At 40.9% G+C, this 23,738-nt stretch overlaps 1 protein-coding gene across 5 annotated transcripts in view; it reads left to right on the plus strand.

Moving 5' to 3' along the window:
• Positions 1-6,629: 6,629 nt before the first annotated feature.
• DIP2C (disco interacting protein 2 homolog C) overlaps positions 6,630-23,738 on the plus strand; it is a 420,860-nt gene continuing 403,751 nt past the window's right edge. For all 5 annotated transcript variants that reach the window (XM_058183966.1, XM_058183967.1, XM_058183969.1 and 2 more), the window contains exon 1: positions 6,630-7,312. In XM_058183966.1, the coding sequence (XP_058039949.1) occupies positions 7,228-7,312 (85 nt within the window). In that variant the 5' untranslated portion in view covers positions 6,630-7,227. The remainder of the gene's footprint in view (positions 7,313-23,738) is intronic.

Raw genomic sequence — 23,738 nt, forward strand, 5'->3', positions numbered from 1 at the left:
TGCTTACATCTATACCAGGGGTGTCAAACTCAAGGCCCGGGGGCCGGATCTGCCTGCCGAGTGCTTAGATCTGGCCCACCCTGGAAACTGTAAAAGACTGGCCCGCAGTGCGTTTGCCAGCGAAAACAGAGCTTGTGAGGAACACATGTGGCTTCCTGAGCTCCATTTTCGCTGGCGGAGGGTTATAGAATAGGATAAGATAGGATAGGATTCTTTATTGGCCAAGTGTGATTGGACACACAAGGAATTTGTCTTTGGTGCACATGGTCTCAGTGTACATAAAAAGACAAGATGCATTCATCAAGAATCACCAGGTGCAACACCCAGTGATAGTCATGCGGTACAATAAGCAATCAAATCATACTAGGAAACAATCAACATCAACATAAATTGCAAGGAAATAAGCAACAAAGTTACAGTCATGCAGTCACAAGTGGGAGGAGATGGGCGACAGGAATGATGAGAAGAGCAATAGCAATAGTAATGCAGCCTTAGTAAATAGTTTGACAGTGTTGAGGGAATTATTTAGAACCTTGTTGTTCTGGTGTGCAGTGCTCTGAAACATCATTTTGAGGGTAGGAGTTGAAACAGTTTATATCCAGGAATCATGTGGGGTGGGGGTGTCTGTAAATATTTTCACAGCCCTCTTTTTGACTCGTGCAATATACAAGTCCTCAATGGAAGGCAGGTTGGTAGCCATTGTTTTTCTGCAGTTCTAATTTTTCTCTGAAGTCTGTGTCTGTCTTGTTGGGTTGCAGAACCAAACCAGACAGTTATAGAGGTGCGGATGGCGGACTCAATAATTTCCCTGTAGAACTGGATCAGCAGCTCCTTGGGCAGTTTGAGCTTTCTGAGTTGGCGCAGAAAGAACATTCTTTGTTGTGCTTTTTTGATGACGTTCTTGATGTTAGCTGTCCCTTTTAGATCTTGAGATATGGTAGAACCTAGAAATGTGAAGCTCTCTACTGTTGATACTGTGTTGTCTAGTATTGTAAGAGGTGGTAGTATGGGACGGTTTCTCCTAAAGTCTACCACCATTTCTACGGTTTTGAGTGTGTTCAGTTCCAGATTGTTCTGGTCATATCACGAGGCTAATTGTTCAACCTTCCATCTGTATGCGGATTCATCGTTGTCCCGAATGAGACCACTCAATGTTGTATCATCTGCAAACTTCAATAGTTTAACGGATGGATCATTTGAGATGCAGCCATTGGTATATAGAGAGAAGAGAAGTGGAGAAAGCACAACACAGGGTTGCAGGAGGCTGTCCCAATGGAAAATGGAGCTCGGGAGCCCATTTTTGCTGGCAGAGCGCTCAGGCAACTACAGGTGCCTCCCAACACGAGTGATACCTACCATGGTCCCCCGAGGTCAAACACAACCCTGATGCAGCCCTCAATGAAATCAAGTTTGACAGCCATGATCTATACAGTTACAGAGGTAATTCTTGAGTTCATATTGTCCCTTCCTTTGTTTCTTTTTTTTAGCCAGGTTTGCATTGGATTTGTCCTTCAAACAGTGAAAAATACCTTCAAACTGAAGACTGTCCCCCATAACACAGACAACAAAATTAATACACATTTATAATCACTGTTGACTTGCCTCTGAAAGAAGATCCCCAAACACTTATATTACAAAATTATACGCTGAGTAATCCTTGAGATTCTTGGCACATTTGTGTCTAAATTGAGACTATGGATGAGAATAAACCCTTTGGAAGCTCTTGCTGTGCCATCCAATGACAAGTTAAAAATAAATTTTCTGGGCTTTATTTAAACAGGATTTTCAATTCTCTTCTTGGGCTACTTCCAAAAGCTTTGGATGCAACCTCCTGATTTTTCCAGACATTGTTATCCAATTGCCATATTAAACATGAAACAAGGAGAAAGACCACAGGATTCATTGGATTTTAATTAAATCAAATTTAGTCTCTTCTTGATCTATTACAGCCCACTGGCACCTGCTTCCCTTTTGAAATTTAACCCTCCAATATTGTGGTCCCCGATCTTTCTGGTTCTATTAGTGCCAGTGGTGGCAGTGGGGATGGGAGTGGGGTGGGGTTTCCCGCGCACACGAGCTGCTTGCAAATGCAGCTTCATGCGCTTCTATACTTGCCTGCCACTTGCGTGGCCATTTCCAATGGGCTGCAGCCCAGGATCGGGCTGCAGACTGCGGGTAGGGGACCCCTGGTCCAACATACTTTTCAAACTATAAATAAGTTTTACCACACTTCTCACCTTTACCACTGCTTACGGTAAAAAAAAGAGGGATGCAGTGGCTCAGTGGCTAAGATTCTGAGCTTGTCGATCAAAAGGTTCAGTGATTCAAATCCCTAGTGCTGCGTAACAGGGTGAGCTCCCATTACTTGTTCCAGTTTCTGCCAACCTAGCAGTTCGAAAGCATGTAAAAAACGCAAGTAGAAAAATAGGGACCACCTTTGGTGGGAAGGTAACAGCGTTCCATGCACCTTTGTTGTTTAGTCATGCCGGCCACATGACCACAGAGATATCTTCGGACAGCGCTGGCTCTTCGGCTTTGAAATGGAGATGAGCACCGCCCCCTAGAGTTGGGAACGACTATCATGTATGTGTAAGGGGAACCTTTACCTTTATGATAAAAAAATATACACTTGATTGTGGTTAGTATCAGGTTAGTTTAATAGAATTAGTGCTAAAGCAGTGTTTCTCAACTTGGCAGGTTGAAGAGGTGTGGACTTCACCTCCCAGAATTCTGCAGCCAGCTGGGGAATTCTGGGAGTTAAAGTCCACACCTCTTCAACCTGCTAAGGTTGAGAAACACTGTGCTAAAGCAACATTGGAAGTGGTTTCAAGGTGGAAGTGGGAACTGTTTGTGTAGTAGAACGTGACTGAATTAATAACGTTAGAGTCACCAGATCTGATCTGCAAGGGTGGAAATAACCATTAGATGGTGGCAAAGAGATATGAAAATTTAATAGTGCTGCCAATTCAGATCTGACAGCCTTAAAACACCTTTTTCCCAAAGGAATTTGTAGTCGTAACTCCTAGATCTCATTATGGAGCAGGTCAGTGTCTACAACAGTCTCTGGTAGGGTGATGTGAGAAGCTGAAGGCAAACAGTATAAAAGCTAATGGAGCTAGAAAGAAATTAAATTATATTTTGATTAAAAATGCTCCCTTCATAAAGTCTTATTTACTCAGAATTGACCATGTTCAGATGGATCAATAATTGTCATTCATGGCATTCAAATTAACAAGTTAAAATATTGCCCCAAGTGATTACAGCTATTGAAAATATGTTTTCCTATGACAGAAATGGACTGTATTGGTATAAAACTTAAGTTTTTAAAAAATTATTAACACTGGGATTGTATACAGATTTATCCTGTCCTGCTGTCACTTCTGGCCAAACAGGTTTTGCAGCATATTTATTTATATTTTTCTGGTTATACAGGTTGATATCTGAATTCTTAATGTATCTAGGGTGGAGGCAGATTTTTTTAAAAAAACAAAACCTTAAATCAATCTCTAAGAATTTTTGCTTCTATGCAGGCTGATGGCCCTTCACCTCCACAACCCTAACTCTACAAAAACTGATAAAATCTTTTTATGGAACCTAAATTTGGCCTGAATGATGCTTAATAATAGAAATAACAGGACTACTGCAGGATGTTTGCTGCACAGAAAAATCAAATTTTATTTTGTTGTAGTGTAGTGGAGAGGAAATAAATTCAATGGCCTTCATTAAATGTTCTCAAAAAATTACAGTGATATTCAAGGGTCAAGGGAGAGTGACCATGATCATGGATAAAGGCTTTCAAGTGGAGAGGAAACAGTAAGAAAAGATAAAGATTATGGAGTGGACAATAAGAAAACATATAGATTCATGTAATTTATGTTTTATATTATATTCTTTCTTTTCTTTTAGAGTACAAGGTCACATTCAGATAGTCCTTGACTTGCAACCACTATGGAGTCCAAAATTTCTCATTGCTAAGCTAGGCAGTTGGCAAGTTATGCCTTCTTTTATGAACTTTTTGCCACAGTTGTTAAACAAACCACTGTGGTTGTTATGTGACTCATGTGTCATTAAGTGAATCTGGCTTCTCCCATTGACTTTGCCTGTTGGAGACTGGCTTGAATCACAAGACTTTGGGATGCTGCATCTCTCAGATACTTTACCTGTTCCCAAGCACCCAAATTTTAATTATGTGACGTGACCCGCATTTGGCCCCTATTTCTTACTGAACTACTAAAACTAAGCTCACCAGAAAGAAGAACACTCACCCATCCACAGACATAAATTCTCTTCTCCATGTTTTATAGATTTGCTTATAGATAAGGGATGGGATATGAGAAGAGGTATAGCTGGTAACCTTATAGGGGGCAAAGATTTTTAAAATCTGTTTATACTTATGATGAAGACTGGAAGACAATTCTTTATGATTTTTAAAAATCACAGTTCTTTCTTTTTCTTTCTTCTCTCTCTCTCTCTCTCTCTCTCTTTCTTACCTTTTTCCTGAACCTTTTCTTTTTTCTTCTTCTTCTTTTTCTCTAAGTTTAGTTTGTAGTTTTAATCAAAACTATGTTTGATAAATCAATGTGTGTATCCTGGAGCAAGCAGTTAGGGTTTTTGGAAACCAGGTTTCCAGAAGAACAGTTGAAAGAGTGGGTATGTTTAGAATAATGTTCCTCTAACTTGTTATAATTCAATGTTTAGAAAATGTGGGTGGTGTCCAATAAACAAACACACATTCAAGTTTGCATTTTTAAGACTATGGGAGTTTATGTTTTTCAATGGGTAAAGTTATAATTGTATTTGGGCAAACCTTTGATTTTTGAAGGATTTACCGTGTTTACCAAAATATGTGTGAAATTTTGAAATCTAAAAATTAACTAATCTCATTTTGTGTGCCTGATGTTTTAATAATAGCTCTTAGTATAAACTTGCTTAGCATAAACTTTTCAACAGAATAATCTTCGGTAAAAAAATAGGAGCAATGATAATAGGTTAGAAATGATTAGATCCCAAACTCAATTAAATCTCAGTTTTCAATATTTATCACTGGATTTCCTACTTACACCTTTCCTTGTAGCTTTTGCAAGATCACAGATCCACTTAATGGATTCAGATACGGATTTTGCACTCGTAATTGCATTTGCAGCCTGTTCAGTATTGTTCATTTTCTGGATTTTAGTCATCACATGACTACTGGACTCATCATTTGAATGCTTCAGTAAGGCAGTTTCAGCTCTGATCAATTTTGGTAAACAGTCTATGGAAACAAAAGTGATGTCGATCTGGTTTGGCCAGCCTGATCATGGGGAACATCTGAAAATGGTAGGGGAAGAGTGGACCCCAAACTTTTTGAGAATCTTTGGTTAGGGCAGTGTTGAACTTTTTTGGCACCGAGTGCCAAAACACCGAGTGTGTGTGAGTGCATGAAACTGGAAGAGCAGCCGCTCAGCGCTGGGCAGCTGCTTTTCCAGTTTCTGGTGCTCCTGTGTGCGTGAACACCAGCTGGCTGGTGCATCGGAACCTGGAAGAGGAACAGGCGATGGCTTGTGTGCCCTGAGAGATGGCTCTGTGTGCCACTTTTGGCACGCGTGCCATAGGTTCATCATCACGGGGTTACGAAACATCTTCTAAGCTGGCTGGTGACCTTGGCCCAAGTCACTCTCTCTCAGCTCAACTCAACCGATCTCACAGGGTTGTTGTTGTGGGGGAAACAGGAGGGAGAAGACGTATTAGGTATGTTCGCTACCTTGAGTTACTTATAAAGTAATAAAGGTGGCATGGATGGATAAATAAACAAGCAGGCAGGCAAATCTTCTCAGTTGCTCCAGAAGGTAAGCCTCGAGTAGGCAGAAAACAACAAAAAAGCAGATTTTGGCTAAACTTCTAGGAAAAATGTCCAAATGGTTATTCAATAGTGAGGAAGGAGGTAGCCATGGGAGACAGATGGCCCTCCTAAGAAAATGGAGTAGACACTTTTAACTCCATCCTGCAAAGTTTGTAGAACTTGCATGGAGAAATAAGGTTGAGAAGACTCAGATCCTTTGGCTGCAGGATTACCCTGTCTAAATTTACAACCCAAGTTTACTTTACAGCGGTTTTGTAATCTCAGGGTGCATACCATCGTACCGTATTGCTTCATATTTACAAAACCATCTGGAGACCGTTTGGGTAGACAGTCGTTGAAATTATCAACACCATAATCCTGGGGCAGAACCAACAGATGGAGAGCAGCGTTTCTTGATCGCTCCTTTTGCAACGTCTGCCGAATCCCACCGAAGCCGGTGTAAAATCAGCGCGGTCCGGGAATGCGCCCCTCCCCCATACCCACCCGCTCCCCGTTACACATGTACACAGGCCACCTCCACAGCCAGGCCGGGGACCCTCTTCCTCGCGCGCTGTCTTTTTTTCGGGGAGCCTCCCCGTTTCCTCGGGCGCGGAGGCGCGCTTGCAGCTTGGCTAGCCGGCCGGCTGGCCGAGGGGCCGGGAAAAGAGGAGGGGGCTTCCCCGGAGGCGCGCGTACTCCAGCGCCCCCCCGCGGTCCCCGTTGCGCCCAGCCGGGTCACGTGCGCGAGTGACAGAAGCGAGCCGCCCCCGCCGCGGCACCGCAGTTCCTCGCCGCCGCGCGGCCGGGGTGGAGCGAGGGAGAGCGCGCTGCTGCTGCTGCTTCTTCTGCTGCTGCTGCTGCTGCCGCTGCCGCCGTCGCTGCTGCGCCCAGTGCGTGAAGCCGGGAGGGAGGCAGCGGCGAGGTTGCAGCGGGCCCGCTCGGCTCCGTGCCACCCCGCCGAAGGCTCGCCCGGATCGGGAGGCGGCGTGAAGAAGCAGCAGCAGCAGCCGCAGCAGCAGCCACGCCACCATGGCGGGGCTGAACTGAAGCGGCGGCGAGGGAGGAGGGAGAGCGCTCTGCATACCCTCCTCCAGCCCATCCCTGGTGGAGCTGGGCTGGGCAGGGCTGGCGCTGCGCGTCGCGGGGATCCTTCCCAGCTGAGCCCGCGCGATCACTCGGGCACCAGAGCCCGGCGCGCGGGGGTGGGGAGGGCCGGGCGCTTTTGTGCTTTTGCCCCTCGCTCGCACGCTCCCTTGCCCGCCCGCCCGCCCGCCTCTCCCTTTCCCGTCCTTCCTCCGGGGCGGCGTGTTTGTGTGCACGGGTCGCGAACAAAGACCCCCGGGCGCACCCGGCGCGGCAGAGAAGGGCGCGGGGCGAGCTAGAAGATCGCCTTCCCAGGATCGACTATGGCGGATCGCAGCCTGGAGAGCCTCTCTCTGCCGCTGGAGGTGAGAGCGCGGCTGGCCGAGCTGGAGCTGGAATTGTCGGAAGGTAAGGGGAAGCCGGCGCGGGGGTGGCGGGGCGAGACCTCCGCGGCCGGAGCCCGAGCTTGTTCCCTGGTGCCTCCTCGGGGCGCATGGCACTGCGCCGGCACCGCGCACTCCCCGCGGTCAGGGGAGGTCCGGTGGGAGAGGGAGCGCCCATCTTCCGCTGGGGAATTCGTGGGTGCTCCCGAGGCAAGGGAATCGGCGGGGCGGCTGGAGGGCGCGAGGTTGGGGTGCGCGTAAATGTGCAGGCGCTACCTGGAAGGTGAATCTGTCTCCTCTGCAGTGTGCAGGGTCTCGCCATCCCGCGTGTGGGTGGGTAGGTGGGTGGGTGTGTTTAGATTTGGCATGTGTCAGTTGATTCTTGTGGGCGTCAGTTCCTCCTGGTATGTGGGTGACATAGCCAAAGAAATGGGGTGTGTATGTGTGTGTGTGTGTGTGTGTAAAGATCCCTGCTGAGATTCCTTCCCCCCCCCATCCCCCTTTTCCTCTCTCGCTCTTTCCACTTGGAGCTCTGGGTCCTAGGGGAGCGGAGGCAGGACTGCATTTATTCCTCGTTCTTTCTAGTTTCTTCAGAAACTGGTTATTAATGTCATTGCGCTGAAGGGGGGTGGGGAAAGTGATTCTCGATGGCGGCTGTTGTCTTTGCTAGCACCATTTGGGGTGGCTGTGTATTCAAGATATGGGGGGGGGTGTTCTGCTCGGTGATAAATCCCGTTTCCTTCTTCCTTCCTTCCTTCCTTCTTTTTTTTCCCCCTCTTCCTTTTGCTATTCTTCCTGCCACAGTGGTAGGAAAGATAGAAGGAAGAGGAGGAGATGTTGGCCGAAGAGATGCTGCTCCAGCATTGTATGCTTTATTACAGAGAATGGAAAATCTTTAGGGCTGGGCTTATGAGGAATCTCATCCTGCTAAGAGGGGGGAAAAATACAGTTTTGGTGTAAAGAAATCTCCACCAACACCAACACCACCACAAGCTTTTTCCCTTACCTAATGTAAGGATTCCTTTGCTCTTCGGGTTTTTATCTAGAGAAGAATCTAGTGGTTCCCTATTTAATCAAGTTTTGGATAGGCACCGTCAGTGCCAGTGGAGTGGTTTTCTTTCTTATTATTCTTACCTATTTCAGAGAAAGAATAAAAGAGATTGTGGGGGGGGGGCGAGGTGGTTGTGGCTTATTTTCACACTTTGATTGAAGGTAGTGCAATTATTCAAGATTTTGGTCCTTTATTGGGCCCTGGGAAGTTGCTTCTGCATTTTAAAAAAAAATCTTGCAGATTTCTTAAGACTGTATTCTTTTTCTCATTTGGCTAATAACCCGTTGAATGGTGTGATGCACGTCTTACGCAAAGTGTGTATGTGGCTGCGTGTATTACAGAACCTTTTCCTGGTTGCCAGTCCAAACATTACATGTTCCGAAGCTGACACATTTTCGATCCGATTTGACGTATTTCCTTTTCCTAGCTGTATTTCTCTGGCTCAAGTCAAAATCTCCACTTGTAGCCAATCTTTCAAGTACTTAAGGAAAGAATGCTGGGGTGTGGGGGGAGGGTTGTAATTTTGGGGAAAAGCCTTTCTTTTCCTTTTTGGAAAAGGTTTGTTCCCATCACATTTCGAAAGTCAAAGGGAGCTGGACATAACCCTGCACATCTCCAAAATAAGGAATGGGATAGTTCGACACACAGCCTGTATTTCTTTCTTCCTTTTCTCTTTCCAATGTTTTTTTTTCCTTGTGTAACGGTTTCAGAAGGGCCTGTAGCCAGAAAGTTAAAAGCACTCATGCCATTTCCATTAGTGGGGAAGAACTGGTGCATTTTTTTCTTTTAACACATGGGAGGGGGGAGGGTAAACCATTGGGACTGCTAGAGTCCTTTTGCATTCCTCTATCATGTAAAGGGCAGAAGAGAGGAGCAGCAGCTGTATTAAGAGGTTAAAGCAATATTGACTTATTCAGGTGTGGGTTTGGTTTGTTTCTAAGCTGACAGAGACAGGCAGTGAATTTCTGCACACAAAACCACGCTTGTAGATCTGAATAGTGTATGTGTAAAAACAAAGTGCTGTGATAGAAGCACCCTTGTAAACTGTCCAACTTGTAAAGTCCAAAAAGATTTTCCTCCCAAAACAAATTATAGGAAATTCTGTGTCGGAGAGCGGATGACTGTTCTGTTCAGTTTCCAACTTCTATTAATCCTGCAATCCAGCAGTCCTGATGGGGTAGTACAATCCTGTGACCTCCACTCAGAAGTAAGCTGCACTGTGTTAAAAGAGATAATTTTCTGTAATTACTCTTGGGTAAATAGATACGTTTAAGGAGTTACTTTAGTTCAGAGACAGTAATGCTGATGTGGATTGAGTTTTCTGATAATTTCTCCTTTTCTAATGATTCTGTCACTTCATTTTTATGCTGCTTTTAGAAAAAACTGATCAGCTGGGACTATGGAAAAATAGTGTTTTCACTCTTATATGTGAACACACTATATTTTTCAATAGATTGTGGGATTTGCATAAATCACATTGGGAAGGCATATTATATACTTTTCTAAATGTCTTGTTCAATGAGCAATACGTTTTATATGTAACAGTTCTACTAAAAACAGGTATAGAGCTCTGACTGAGTACTTGTAGCTTTCATCTTGACTTAAAAAACAACAACTTCTACTTCCCCTTCCTCCATTCCCAGATGCTTCTGGTAGAAAGGTTTCCATCAAGAACATCAAAACTGATTTCTCTTAGTTTGTCCTCAGCCTGGTGTGCTCCTGAATGAGATGGATTACAGCTCCCATCAGCCCCAGCCATTCGGTATTCTAGCACTGATTGGTGCAGATTATAGATAGGTGAGGTAGATGATATAAATGTAAAGGAAAATGAAATTGTAGCTGCATTGCATAGACATCAAAATATAATGCAGTGAACTTTTAAGAAATGCTTTAAAAATATTTAAGATTTTAAAAAAGAAAATGAAATAAGAATGTACAACTTTGTAAAATAATTATGTTTATATAAAAATACTGAAGTAGAAATCTTAAATATAAAAATTTGTTGAATTCAGGGGAAACTGTCTTTAGTTAAACTGATGGAGCTATCAAGCTCCCAGCTTCATATATAAGTTTCTGAGTATATTTTCTTTCTTACTATTGAGTTTAAGAATATCTATTTTTCTTTTAAAGGCTTGTGACCTTATTCCATGTTAATGAAGAAATGCATAACTTGCATAAATGTTTTTACAGTATGTAACATATTTGCACATCAATGTTTGCATTATTTGATCTTACTTATACAGCAATACATGCCCATGACCACCAAATGGTCCATTCTAGGCTCCATATGGAGACATAGGAAGCCTCTTTCTGAATCAGTTAATTGAATCATCTGGTTTGTTGTTACTATTTCTGATTTGCGCAAATCATCATCAGAACAGGGTAAATCATCATCAGGATCTGGAGAAGTTGTAGGTTGAACCTCTGACTTTTTCAAATCCAGTTTAACTTCTTACACTGTACTGTGATTTTTCCAGACACTGACATGCTAGTGAACCAAAATAGCTGCAGTGGACTGATAAACGAGGCAGCATTGTGTGCACATTAAAAAAACCTGTGGGACGAACCAGTGGACACCATCTCTAAGTCTAATTTTGAATTAGCAATCCGAACATGACTGACTATATTGATTGACACATGTTTAATGCCCTACAAAGTGCAACAGGTTGTTCTCTCTTTAAGGAATACCATTGCCCTGAATTGTTTAACTGAATAATATCGCCTGAAGAAAAAAATCCATCATCATTTCCCCACTTCTATTGAAGTCTTTTCTCTATCAAAACCAATGGATTCCTGCTAGAGCAAGGGTGTCAAATTTGCTGCATCACATTGCTGTAACGTGGTGTGTTGTGATGTTTTCCCCATTCACAGAGCTGGGGTGGGCATGGTCTAGAGTGGACATGACCTGACGCATCCGGCCTACTGGCCACCAGTTTGAAACCCCTGTGCTAGAGAGACATATTTCAAATGTCATTCTAGTTATTAACTCTAAGAATAATACTTATTTCAGTAAATCCCTTAACTATAAAATAGAAATAATATGTTATGTTTCAGGGGACAAAAATAAAAGCTGTAAGTATTTTGGACCCAGATATTCTTTTTGGTGAAAAACTGTTCAGCTGTATTTTGTTAACAACCCAAACAGTGTCGTTAAAGAAATACGATGAAGTTACATTGACAGGTTTTATATACTACAGTAAGCTATCGTACAATTTGTTTGACTTTCTCTTACCGGGTTATGTGAATCCAACCATTATTATTTGTTGAACATGATTTATCAAGTTTTTGCTTGATTAACAAACTAGATTTCCAAAAGCTCAGAATTGTAATCTATATCAGGGGTCTCCAACCTAGTCAACTCTAAGACTTGTGGACTTCATCTCCCAGAATTCTGGGAGTTGAAGTCCACAAGTCTTAGAGTAGACTGGTTGGAGACCCCTGGTCTATATGGAATGATCCCAATTGGGGAAGATGGTAATGAAACATGTGATTTTTCTATCTGACTTTGGAGATAGGTGGAGTGTATTAAAAAAAAAAGAAACTGTATTCAAAAACCTGCTGAATCTGAGATCCCTAATATTGAACTCAATGTGTGTCTAGTATGGTACTTGTAAGTTTTCTGTTCCACCCTCTCCTGCTCCTCCTTCTCTTACTACTTGTACTTGAACATATGTCATAAAAAAGAAAAAAAGGAGATTGGCTTCCAGAATCATAATTATTTCCAAAGATGACTTTTCAACTGCACATAGGTCTTATAGAGAACTCTTAGAAAATTATGAATGGCAATATTCAGAACTGCGGTTATTCCTTCTGGACTGTGAAAATCCAAACAAGCACTAGATGGCAGCAAGAGATAGACATCCTTTGCTCTTCACTGCCATCTTGTGATCACCTGTATTTTTTTTCATTTTCCAGACATAATAGTTAGCCCAATTTATGTTTGGTTTGTACACTTCCTTCCTATCTAGAAGAGTGAATAGATAAATTAATGCAGATAGGGAGTATCTCAGGAGATTACAGTACAGTACAGGGCAACCCTCAGCTGCTTGTCTTCTAGTAAATTGTTTTTTTCTGACTGACCACAATTACTGTGGCAGCCATCTTGAAAAAGGGCACACTTCCTACATATGGCTAATTCTAACCCAAAATACTCATTTATGTCCACTAGCCTTAAACTTCATTTATTTTACAACATATCCTTAATAAAAGCTAAACATTGAATTGATGGCAAGGCATAGCCTATCCTACATTACCTAGCAGCCAACCTGTGTCCCCACATCTAATAGCTCAGGAGAAGGAGAGAATGCATTAGCTATGCTAAATGCTCCTTCTTCAGGAAAGCACTGAGGCATAATTTTATGACATGGCTGTAAACTTCACAGGAGTTAGTCATCTATTTTGAGAAGAAGGAAGATCTGTAAAACCTTGGATTATAGTACAGCAGCAGCATTATGATCTTTGAAGAAAAAGTGGTATTTTAATCGCATTACATGAAAGTTAGCCCATATGATTACAGTGGGGTTTAATTTTGTGTTTTTACCTGTGTGGGTATACGGAGCAGGAAGCATTGATTCTGTTCAACTATCTGACGTCAGTACCTTTTATTTAGTTAGCTATTTTGCTATTTTGCCTGTTGTACTGCCCTATTATAGCAACTCTAGTCAATAAGCCATGAAACCACATTTAGAACAGATAACCTAGAAATCCCTTAATAACCACATTAAATAAAGTTGACATTATAAACTAAAAGAAATAAGATGCCAGATATGGTTTGCTGGGAAGAAAAGCCTATTAAAGGGTACTTTTTCTATTTTTTTAAAAAAAATACCAAAAGTAAAGGTGCCAGGTACATCTCTGTGGGCACCATATTCTGCATAGTACCTGCCACTAAGAAGACCAGGTTTCTGGTCTAAGAAGACCATATCCCATATCCCTTATATCCTGCAGAGACTGTGTCTTCAATAGACCCAGTACAGCCATTGGCATAGGTTGGGTAGAATTGTTTTCTGTTTCTTGGGAATAGCCTTTTTCCAGAAATTCAGTCAACCCCCCTCACTAAGGGTTTTTCATAAGCTATTAAAACATTACTTTGGAGGGCCTTTGTGAGTGATGGTATCAATTATTGATTCATTTACATGTGATTTTTATGATTTTTATATGCACACACACATATTGTAGAGACACAGTTTTATATATTTTTTTAAATGTATGTAAACCACTGAAAGTCTGCCTAGGTTGTATGATGCAAATCAGATAAGTAACTGAATAAATAAAGGATAAGGTGTTGCATAATGTAGCCCATTGCCATGTTGTAAATGACTTTGGCTAAATGAACTGTGCTTAGAAGTTTATGGAAACCGGTGCAAAACAGGTGCTATTCTGCAATAGCTTTTGACAAACTGGCTCTGTCAAATTTTGTACCAACTGAAGCTTCATGATCATTTTCAAAGGTTGCAGTAAGCCAGCTTTGTTTGTTTGTTTGTTTGTTTATGAAATTTATACGCCACCCCCTCCTTGCTCACAAAGACTCTAGTCGGCTTACAAGCAATAAAGACACAGTATAGAAAATTAAAAAAACAAAAATAACACCACCTCCTGGCAACAACACACAGTCAACTGAGCCATTTGATGGGCTCTATTCCACTCTGGGTTCCCCAGGCCTGCTGGCAAAACCAAGTTTTCAGACTCTTACGAAAGAGTGTCAAAGTGGGGGCAGGTTCTGAATGATGAAATACCAAAGAGAGGGAGCCACCATGGAGAAGTCCCTTCTTCTGGGTCCTGCCAGATGCGTCACCTTTAGGAACTGGAACTGCCTCTCTGCTCTAGTGAATTGGGTGGATGTGACTGACAAAATGGTGTATGGTGATAGAGATACACTTCCTGATTCAGGTATGGTTATAACTGACGCATCAGTTGAAGCTACACAGATTTCCTGGGAAACTATGCAAATTGTTCTGCAGATTGTGAGAAATAAGTTTTGCCTAATATTTGTTAATGACAATTTGTCAGACAATTGAGTTTTATGTTAAGCTTAAAGAAAAGGGCAATATTGTGGCATGGATTACAAATAGTTTGTATTCCAAAAATGAATGTTCTGCCCTCTCAATCTCAAATAAAATAAATCTTTAGGAGAGCTAGATATAGTATATAAAACAAATGTGACACAGTGTCATCACATTTATAAACAAAATGCTACCTTAGGAATATGTTTTAAGCTATGCTGGTTTTCCGAGATTCATCCTTAAGGTGTTCCCTTAAAAGTAATCAAAAATGAAATCTCATTCCATTTTATGACAATCTTAGAATTCTTGATTTGAAGCACCATTTAAATTAATTCATTATCTGGGAGAGAAAATGTTGTTTACATAGAGATATACAGGTTAGGCATGTGATAGAATTGCTGGAAAAGTTCTATTTCTATAGTCTGGTTGGTAAATCTTTTGGATTAATGATGGTTGGATTAACCATGTTGGGTAGGAAGATCAATCTGGAATGAAGAAAATTATGGTAGTTCACCACTACCATAATTTTCTAAAGACCACTCAGTTCAAAGTTCAGTATTTTTGAACCAGCATAAATTAATCCAGGAAAAATAACCTTTATATTTTTTTAGAACTAATGTATCTATTATACTGTATTTCGATTTTTTTTCTTATTTGAAGATTGTAATACATGAAATTGGGCCATTGTGATTTAAATTGTAATGAAAATTAGATGCAACTTTCTTTGAGCTCTTTATTTAATATAAAATAGAATAGAACATTTCCATTTAAATTTGTTATTTGATGTTTTTTTCCACTCCTGCTGCTATTATTGTTTTAGGTTCTGTTTTATGTCACAGTTTTTTTTAAATGTTTTTTTTACATAAGCTTTTTGGGAGACTTTTAGGAGTGGAGTAACATTTTTTTTAAAAAAAAATGACATTTGTGTAAGCAGAGGACAGAATCAGAAATCATTACCTATGTGTGTTACACAGTTTAGATTTTTCTTTCAGTTCATTTGTTACAGAAATCTCTATTGTCCTTCAGTCGTGTTCCTGAGTCTTTTAATATAAAATATTCAACACTTGGAATGCACTCACTCTCTTGAATCCCAAAAGACAACAGCAGTGAGAAAAACAGGCCAGCCAGTTTATCAAACATAGAACTGGTCATAAAATCTTATCTGGCAATTCTCCATTACATTTGTGGATAGAGAAATGGAGTTTCTTTAGCCCAGTATTCTCAGCCTTCCTCACCTATGGATAGCTGGGGACTTGTGGGAGTTGAAGTCCACATATCTTAGAATTGCCGAGGTTGAGAAACACTGTCCTAGCAAAGGAGAAGCTCTTGAGCCATTTCCTGAAGCCAAGACTGCCCATTGGTGGGAATGGTGGCGCTATCACTTAAAAACAAGTCAGATCTTCTCTTGGGAATTAATTGAAGTGTGGGAAGCTGGAAGGCTGTAGACTGTGAGACAGATGCTTTAAAACAAGACATTCTTGTACATCCTTTGTCCATCATATAATTAAATGTGTAAAAACATCACACTCCACCTATGCTGGTATCACCACAATTCCCATTAGAAAGAATTTCTAACAGCAAAGTTTCTTCAGTGAAATTGGATTAAGAACTACCAGTTAAGGAAAATACAGGATCATTTTTCTGCCTGATACTACAAAAAAATGTTAGGAAGACTAAAGTGATCTGATCTGATTAAGACAGTTTTACCTTGATATTATCTGGACCAATTCCCAAAATTGGGAACCTTTAAGGGTTTTTGGACTTCAGTTTACAGAATTGCCCAGCCGGAATTTCTAGATATATTGGATTCAAAAGTCCAGTTGTGATATTTTTAGCTCTTTGCTGTCCCATCTAAGTAATATCGGGTTGAGAAAGGAAACTGTAAAATTTTGGATCAGGCTAGCTGGATATGATACTTGCTGAAGGAGGAAACCTCACTGTTGTGCAGATGTTGTAATTCTATTTTTAGTTTATATTTTGAGTGTCTATAGCCTATTATGTCCCCAGGTTATCCTACAAATTCAAATATCTGGATTACATCAAGCTTCACAGTGAATGTCTGGATAGTCTGTCTTCCTTTTTCCTAAAGCATTTGACCAATTGTGATTATGATTAAAACCTGGACTAAATTTGGTCTTGTATCATTCCCAGAGTGAAGATTTTCTAAATACATGAATTAGCATAGCATGGCCATGTAGGGTGCTTTGTGCAGCAAAATATCTGCTCTAGCATTATTACATTCAGTGGTTGGCTTTGCCCATTGAATTAAACCACAATTTTTAATTATGGCTCGTTGCATAAGTCACAGTTGGGTAGATTTCAACATCACACTAAAACAAAATTATGTTATGAATTAATGAGACATATGAACCCAATTCCACCCATATATATAATTCGGTGTACCTCATTTCCTTTTACTTGTGTTTTTTTTTTTGTGGAGTGTACATTACACAAAATTATGTATAGATTTACAATATGATATTTCCTTGGCATTTAACCATACTTGCATTTAATAGAACAAGTATTATTTAAAAGTACCATTGAATAAGCCAGAACTCCACTTGGCATGACATTATACCTGTTTGCCTTATGTGTGCAGATACTTCTAATTAGGGCTATGCAATGCTTAGCATATAATCCCTGAAAAGTATTTTGCAGTATGACTGTAGCACTTTTCTACAACACCTTAGAGCAGCTGTATATTTTCCAGAGATGGTACAGCAGCAGCAGAAGAAGATGCAGCTGTTTCTAAAGTGTTGCATACAGGTGCTAACATTCCTGCTCTGAAGCATTATTTGATCATGGAATCTGAAGAATTACAGATTACTGTTAATACAGCAGGAAGTTGTAACTTGTGAGAACGATAGAGCCCAAGTTTGCACTTACGGTGGTAAAGGATTTGTGCAAATGCTAGGTTAAAGTAATGCCTCCTCTCTAGTTTCTGTTAGAATCCTGTACCATATACATCATGAGGCTTGTTTTCTAATAAATATGTTTCAGTAGTTTTAAGGAACTATAACCACATTCCTTCTCTTTGAAGCTGTAGCCAGCATATTCTTTAGCTTGTGGGTAGTACCCTGTTTCCCCAAAAATAAGACCTATCCCAAAACGAAGCCCTAGCATTTTGTGCTTGTGCCTAATATAAGCCCTATCCCCCCCCCAAATAAGCCCTTCTTAAGAGCCTGCGCAGCCAGCTGCCCACCCATTCCATCTGGTTGCTCGCAGTGCCATGGGCTTGAGGTGAGGCGGGGTGGTGGTGGAGCAGCTCCATGCACCCCCTGCCAGCTTATTTCAGGGCCCCTGCAAGCAGATCATCCATGCCCTGACACCTGCCTTGCGGTGGCAGCCAGGTGCAGCAGAAGCCCATGTGGCCACCAGCTCACGTCTTCTGCTTGCTCGTGGCCACAACGGAGCAGGAGGCTGAATGGTGCAGTGGTGCAGCAGCTGTGAGGCCAGGCAGGTGTCGGGGTATGGATGGCCTGGCTGTGGAGGCCCTGAGATAAGCCGGTGTGAGACATATGGGGCAGCTGCACTCCCCCACCTCACCTTGTGGCTGTGGCACTGGTGCGTTGCTCAGCCTCCTATTCTGTTGCAGCCGCAAGCAAACAGAAGTGGGCCACGCTGGGTCCTGCTGGATGGGGTTCCTGGAGCTGCTACCATGAGGCGAGGGAGGTGTCTGGGCGTGAATAGCCTGGCTGCAGGGGCCCTGAGGTAAGTTGGTGCAGGACACGTGGGGCAGCCCCACCTCCCGTGAGCATGCAGAAGAAATGGGCCTTTCGTACATGGGAAAAAAATAAGAAGCCCCCCCCCCCCAAATAAAACCTAATGCTTATTTTTTCCCGCCCCCCCTGAATAAGACCCGGTCTTATTTTCAGGGAAACACAGGTATATATGTAGTCCTTGATGTACAACCACCTGTTCAGCAGCCATTCAAACTTACAACAGTGCAGAAAAAGTGTCTTATGATTGGTCCTTGCACTTTTAACCATCCGCATGTTCATGTGATCAAAATTTTGATGGTTGGCAACTGGCATGTATTTACCACAGCTGCAATGTCTGGGATCATGTGATCTCCATTTGCAACATTCCCATTTGGCTTCCAATAAGTGAATCTGTGAGGGAAACGAGATTCGCTTAACAACTTTGGCAAAAAAGATCTTAAAATCCAACATGACATGCCTTGGTTAGCAATGGAAATTCTGGTCCCAACTGTAGTCGTACATTAAGGACTAATTATACCATCTGCATCTATATACAGTGATACGCAGGTAGTCCTCCATTTACGACCACACTTGACCCCAAATTTTCTGTTGTTAAGTGAGACATTTGTTAAGTGAGGTTTATCTCATTTTACCATTTTTCTTACCACAGTTGTTAAGTGAATCACTGCAGTTGATAAGTTAGTAACCCAGTTGTTAAGTGAATCTGGTTTGTTTGTCAGAAGGTCGCAAAAGGGGATTACGTGACCCTGGGACACAGCAACGGTCATAAATATGAACCAATTGCCAAATGTGTGAATTTTGATCATATGGTGATGTGAAGGCAGCAAAGCTCATAATTGTGATCATAAGTCACATTTTTCAGTGCCGTTGTAACTTTAAACGGTCACCAAATGAACCGCTGTAAGTCGAGGACTACCTGTAGTTTTAAAAACTTTCCAGATGTACTTTCAGAATCATGATGTTTGGATTACATCTTTTAGCTTCTCTAGAGAGAATAATTTGTTTTGGATTTATTAGATCATTTTGGAATCCTGAATTGCTTCTGGTTGGTTTGGCAGCTTTTGCTTCCTCTCTATTCCTCTTCTTATATTTGTTACGTGTCAGAACTTGTGCTTCCTTCAGTGGCGGGGAGAGTATGGTCTTGTGCACCAGAATTAGTTCTGTCAGCAAAAATAAGAGAGCGGTCCAGAAAGGAATATGGTTGCATTGTTCCATTTATGTACCTAGGAAAAGACCCAATCCACATACTTGGATGTGTTCATCTAATTAGTTCAAGGTGGAGGCCCGGTTACTCCCTGAGATTTGCCAAATATGAATAGAATAGCAAATAGTTTTAAGAATAGAAAATGTAAATAAGGTATCATAAAGCCCAATGATTTTGGGATATAAATTAACTTATTTCTGAAGTTCTGATCTTCCAGCAATGTCCCTTAAATCATTACTCTCTTTTTCTGAAAAATACTAGCGCAGAGAAAAGGTATTCTAGCAGTTACATCTCTGAATATTACTATGAATCGTAATGAGTAGCGGTGAAGGAATGCATGTGGGTAGATGTGTGTCTTTGTTGAGGAGGGAGTGTTCAAAGAAATAAATATTGAGCATGCAGCTTTTTGCTTTAGCAAATCCTACAGATTTTACTAGACTTGATGAGAGGTTCTCAACCATTAAAGAAAGAAGTCAGCCTGTTCATTAAACCTGAATGCTTAATCAGATATCCTTTAAGCACAATATAAAGAATAAAGTCCTTGAATAATTTATGTGGAAAGTAGATCCGCTAGATGAAAGAGGCCTTGCTGTTTCCTATTCACTAAAAAAAAACACACACACACAACACATGGAGATGAGAATCTATTTTTCATATAATAGTATTGTTAATGAAAGGTGTGTGTGTGCTGAAATGGTATCAACTAAACCAGAGGTGGGGAACTATGGCCCCTTTATGACTTGTGGATTTCAACTCCCAGAATTCCTTTACGCTGCCTCAGGAATTCTGGGAGTTGAAGTTCACAAGTCATAGGGCCATAGTTCCTCACCCCTGACTCCTGTCGGAAGACAGAAAAAAGTTACTATATCTGGTAATACCAGATATATCTATGTATACAGTACTTGGGTTTTTTTTTATTTATGATTGGTTGAAACGTTTGGAAATAAACTGTCCCAAAGAATTTGTTCAGATATCTGAGAACTTCTTACTGATCTATCAGTACTGCAGGTCATCAGTAAAAGGCTTATGACCAAACTTCTAGGAATTATGTCTGTTTTGCATGGTTATTCAAAAGAGTTCAAGTACCTTAAGATAAAAGAAAATTATGATAATTGCTAAGCTAACTTAAAGGTTAAAAGTTTTCCCTTTCCAGTCATATCCTACCCTAGGGGGCAGTGCTTTCTCCAATTTTTGGCTGAGGGAGCCAGCATTGTCTGAAGATGCTTCTGTGGTCATATGGCCAGCATGACTCTACACTGAGACGCACAGAACGCTCTTATCTTCCCACTGTAGTGGTACCTATTTATCTACTTGCATTTACATGCTTTTGAACTGCAAGGAGCTGGGGCAAGGAATGGGAGCTCATCCTGCTATGCAGCAGTCAAGTCTCGAAACAGACTGTCAGCTTTCCATCTTATCCATTATTATTTCTATCTGTCCACTTATCATCCAAATTATTTTAGCCTGGAAAAATTGGTTTACCAGCATAGATGCATTTAAAAGAAACAAGTTAGTAATAGTTGAAATTATCTAAAGCTTTTGGGAATGTCAAATAGCCAGCCAGATTTAGATTTGCTAAGATTTGTTTTAGCACCATATTCCCCAAGGTGGTGCCCTCTAGATGTGCTAGGACTCACAGTTTCCATCTCACCAATCGTGCTGAATGAAAATTTGGGGAAATGCAATTCTAGCATGTTGGATATGGTGAAAGCTTTGCCACAGAATTTGGATTCCATGGGGTCTTTAATCTTTCAAATAAATGGCATCTTGAGGAATATAATCTGTTTGTTTGCCACGTTGGGTCCATTTTGTGATGTTGTTTTATGAACATATATTATTCTTGTTGTATTGATATCTGAAACAACATGTACATGTAATCCTCAACTTAAGATCATTTGTTTAGCAACTATTTAAACTTATGATAGTGCTGAAAAAGCAACTTATATCCTGTCCTCGCACTTATGACCATTGTTGCAGTATCTCCACAATCACATGAGTAAAATTCAGGTGCTTGACATCTGGCATGTATTTAAATTGGTTGCAGTGTTTGCTGCTTGCAACCTTCCCAGCCAATAATCAGAATTGTTGAGGGAAGCCAGATTCATATTACAGGCACGTGATTTGCTTAACCATGGCAGAAAGGTTGTGAAATTGGGTGTGACTATCCTAAGTACTGCCTCGCTTAGCAACAGAAGTTCTGGTCCGAATTACGGTTGTAAATTGAGGACCACCTGTAATTGGGGGTTGTTGGTACTCCTTGTAAATCAGTTATTAATTGCTCACCTTTTAGAATTGCAACATAATCACACATTTACAGAACTCCCTGCCACCTTTCTGCTCAGTTGTAATATTGGGATACAGTATTCAAATAAAATTAGCTTTGTATTCTGAGTAATAAATACTAATATGCTAGAACTGCCTGTAAAGGCCATTTTTCACAGTTGTAATAATTGGGATTTGACCTATTAATTAAAACTGATCAAATGGAAATAATTTGATTTAATTTCTAACTTGGATAGCAGTTATAAAGGGTGAATATACTAGTACATATTAAAATGTTTTTTAATATTTATTGGTATTTCCAGATGAGGCCTGGCAATTCAAAATACCTCTTAATTGGTCAAAGAAGACAGTGGTAGATTTCTCCCTTAAGGACTATTGAAAAGAGCGTCATGGATAACTTCCAGCCACACTATTGTGTTACATCACCACAATCTGTATCAACAGGATGTTATTGAAGAGCAGCTATACGTCCCAAAATGTATTTTAGGCCTCATAGGTTTTCATAATAAAGTACTTCTCTCTCTGTGTGTATGTGTATGAATAAATCTGTTTATGTGTATTTGTGTGTACTTGAATTCATAACTCAGAGGTGCAGTATTTCTTCTGGTTTGACAGCTGGGCCAGCTGCACTTCATTCCTTTATTTCTTGCTTGTCTTTCTCTAAAGTAAACACCAAGGAAAAGATTAATGATCAGTATTCTTTTCTGATTTAATGTTTGTACATTAATTCTACAGTAACTGGAAGGCAAGATAATTGGATCTCCTAGAGAAAATGTTGCCCTCAGACATGAGGGGGCATGATAGACTTTTGAAGCCCATGAAACTATATACAAAGATCTCTTCTTCTTTTTCCTTCAGAAATCAGGGATGCAGACAACTTCCCTGATGAAATCAGATCTGATGTTAGTCACGGGTGCTTAACCCAGCAACTTTTAATGGGTGGGGGGCCACAGTGGCGGGAAATTCCAGTCTAGATCAGAGCTCTGTGCATTTTTCCTCTCCCCAAAAAACTACTTGTTATCTGGCTGTTGTTTTAGCCAATGCAAACAGGCACCATCGGTTGTGTGTAGTAAACCAGCAGGACGGCCCCTGTTCTAATCTGGAAATACATTGTACTTCGGGGTCCCATAACTGTTTTGCTTGGAAAGCACATTTGTTTAAACTCTTGACAAAGAGTGCTTGCTGTTTCATTCTGAAACTACAAGGTAAACATGATTGGGTTCAACGGAATCAGTTCAGAGGCAATTTGTACCTAGGATTGTAGCCCATATAATACCTTATTGATGTTTCAAAGCTTTTTGTTTTACAGGATTTACAATGTGAGCAGATGAGGTTCATGCGTTGAAAATTGGGGAATCCAACACATCTTCCCAAAATCTTTGGTTTTATCTAAAAATAGGTTCTACCAAGTATCGCCCGCTGGCCTACAGTCTTTTGCTTTCTTCTTCTTAGCTTGTAATGTCAATCTTGCTGGTGCATATAATTAATCCTTGACTTACAGCCACATTAGGGGACTGGTACTTCTATTTCTAAGCAATGCAGTTTAAGTGAATTTCACCCAGGAGTTGCCACATATTAAGAGTTCTGTGTATTTTCTGTCTCTATTTAAAAAGAAATCAAATGGTTATATTTTTTATCAGATTTTGGTCCTACTTCTATCGTTTTTGTGCTGTAGAAAAGGATCTTAAGAAGCTGGAGGACTTTCTCTCCAAATAAAAAAATATTTTTTCCAGATTTTTGATAAAATTTATTTTTTCTATAACATTTGGAAGTTCCTGTTGAATTTCATACAGATGCTTTTAGAATACTTCCATATGACTCTTGTAGTATTAATGAGATTATGGGATAATAAGATAACATAATAACAGAGTTGTAAAGGACCTTGGAGGTCTGCACAGCAGGGGACCTTGTACCATTTCAAACAAAAGATTCTCCAATCTCTTCTTAAAAACCTCCAGTGATGGAGCATCCACAAACTTCTGGAGGCAAGCTTGTCCACTGATTAATTGTTCTAACTATCAGGAAATTTCTCCTTATTTCTAGACTGGTTCTCTCCTTGATTAGTCTCCATCCATTGCTTCTGCCTTCAGGTGCTTTGGAGAATAGGTTGACCTCCTCTCTTTTGTGGCAGCCCCTTAGACACTGGAAAACTGCTATCACATCACCCAGTCCTTCTTTTCATTAAACTA

Source organism: Ahaetulla prasina, chromosome 4 (genome assembly GCF_028640845.1).
Source record: "Ahaetulla prasina isolate Xishuangbanna chromosome 4, ASM2864084v1, whole genome shotgun sequence".
NCBI lineage: Eukaryota > Metazoa > Chordata > Lepidosauria > Squamata > Colubridae > Ahaetulla > Ahaetulla prasina.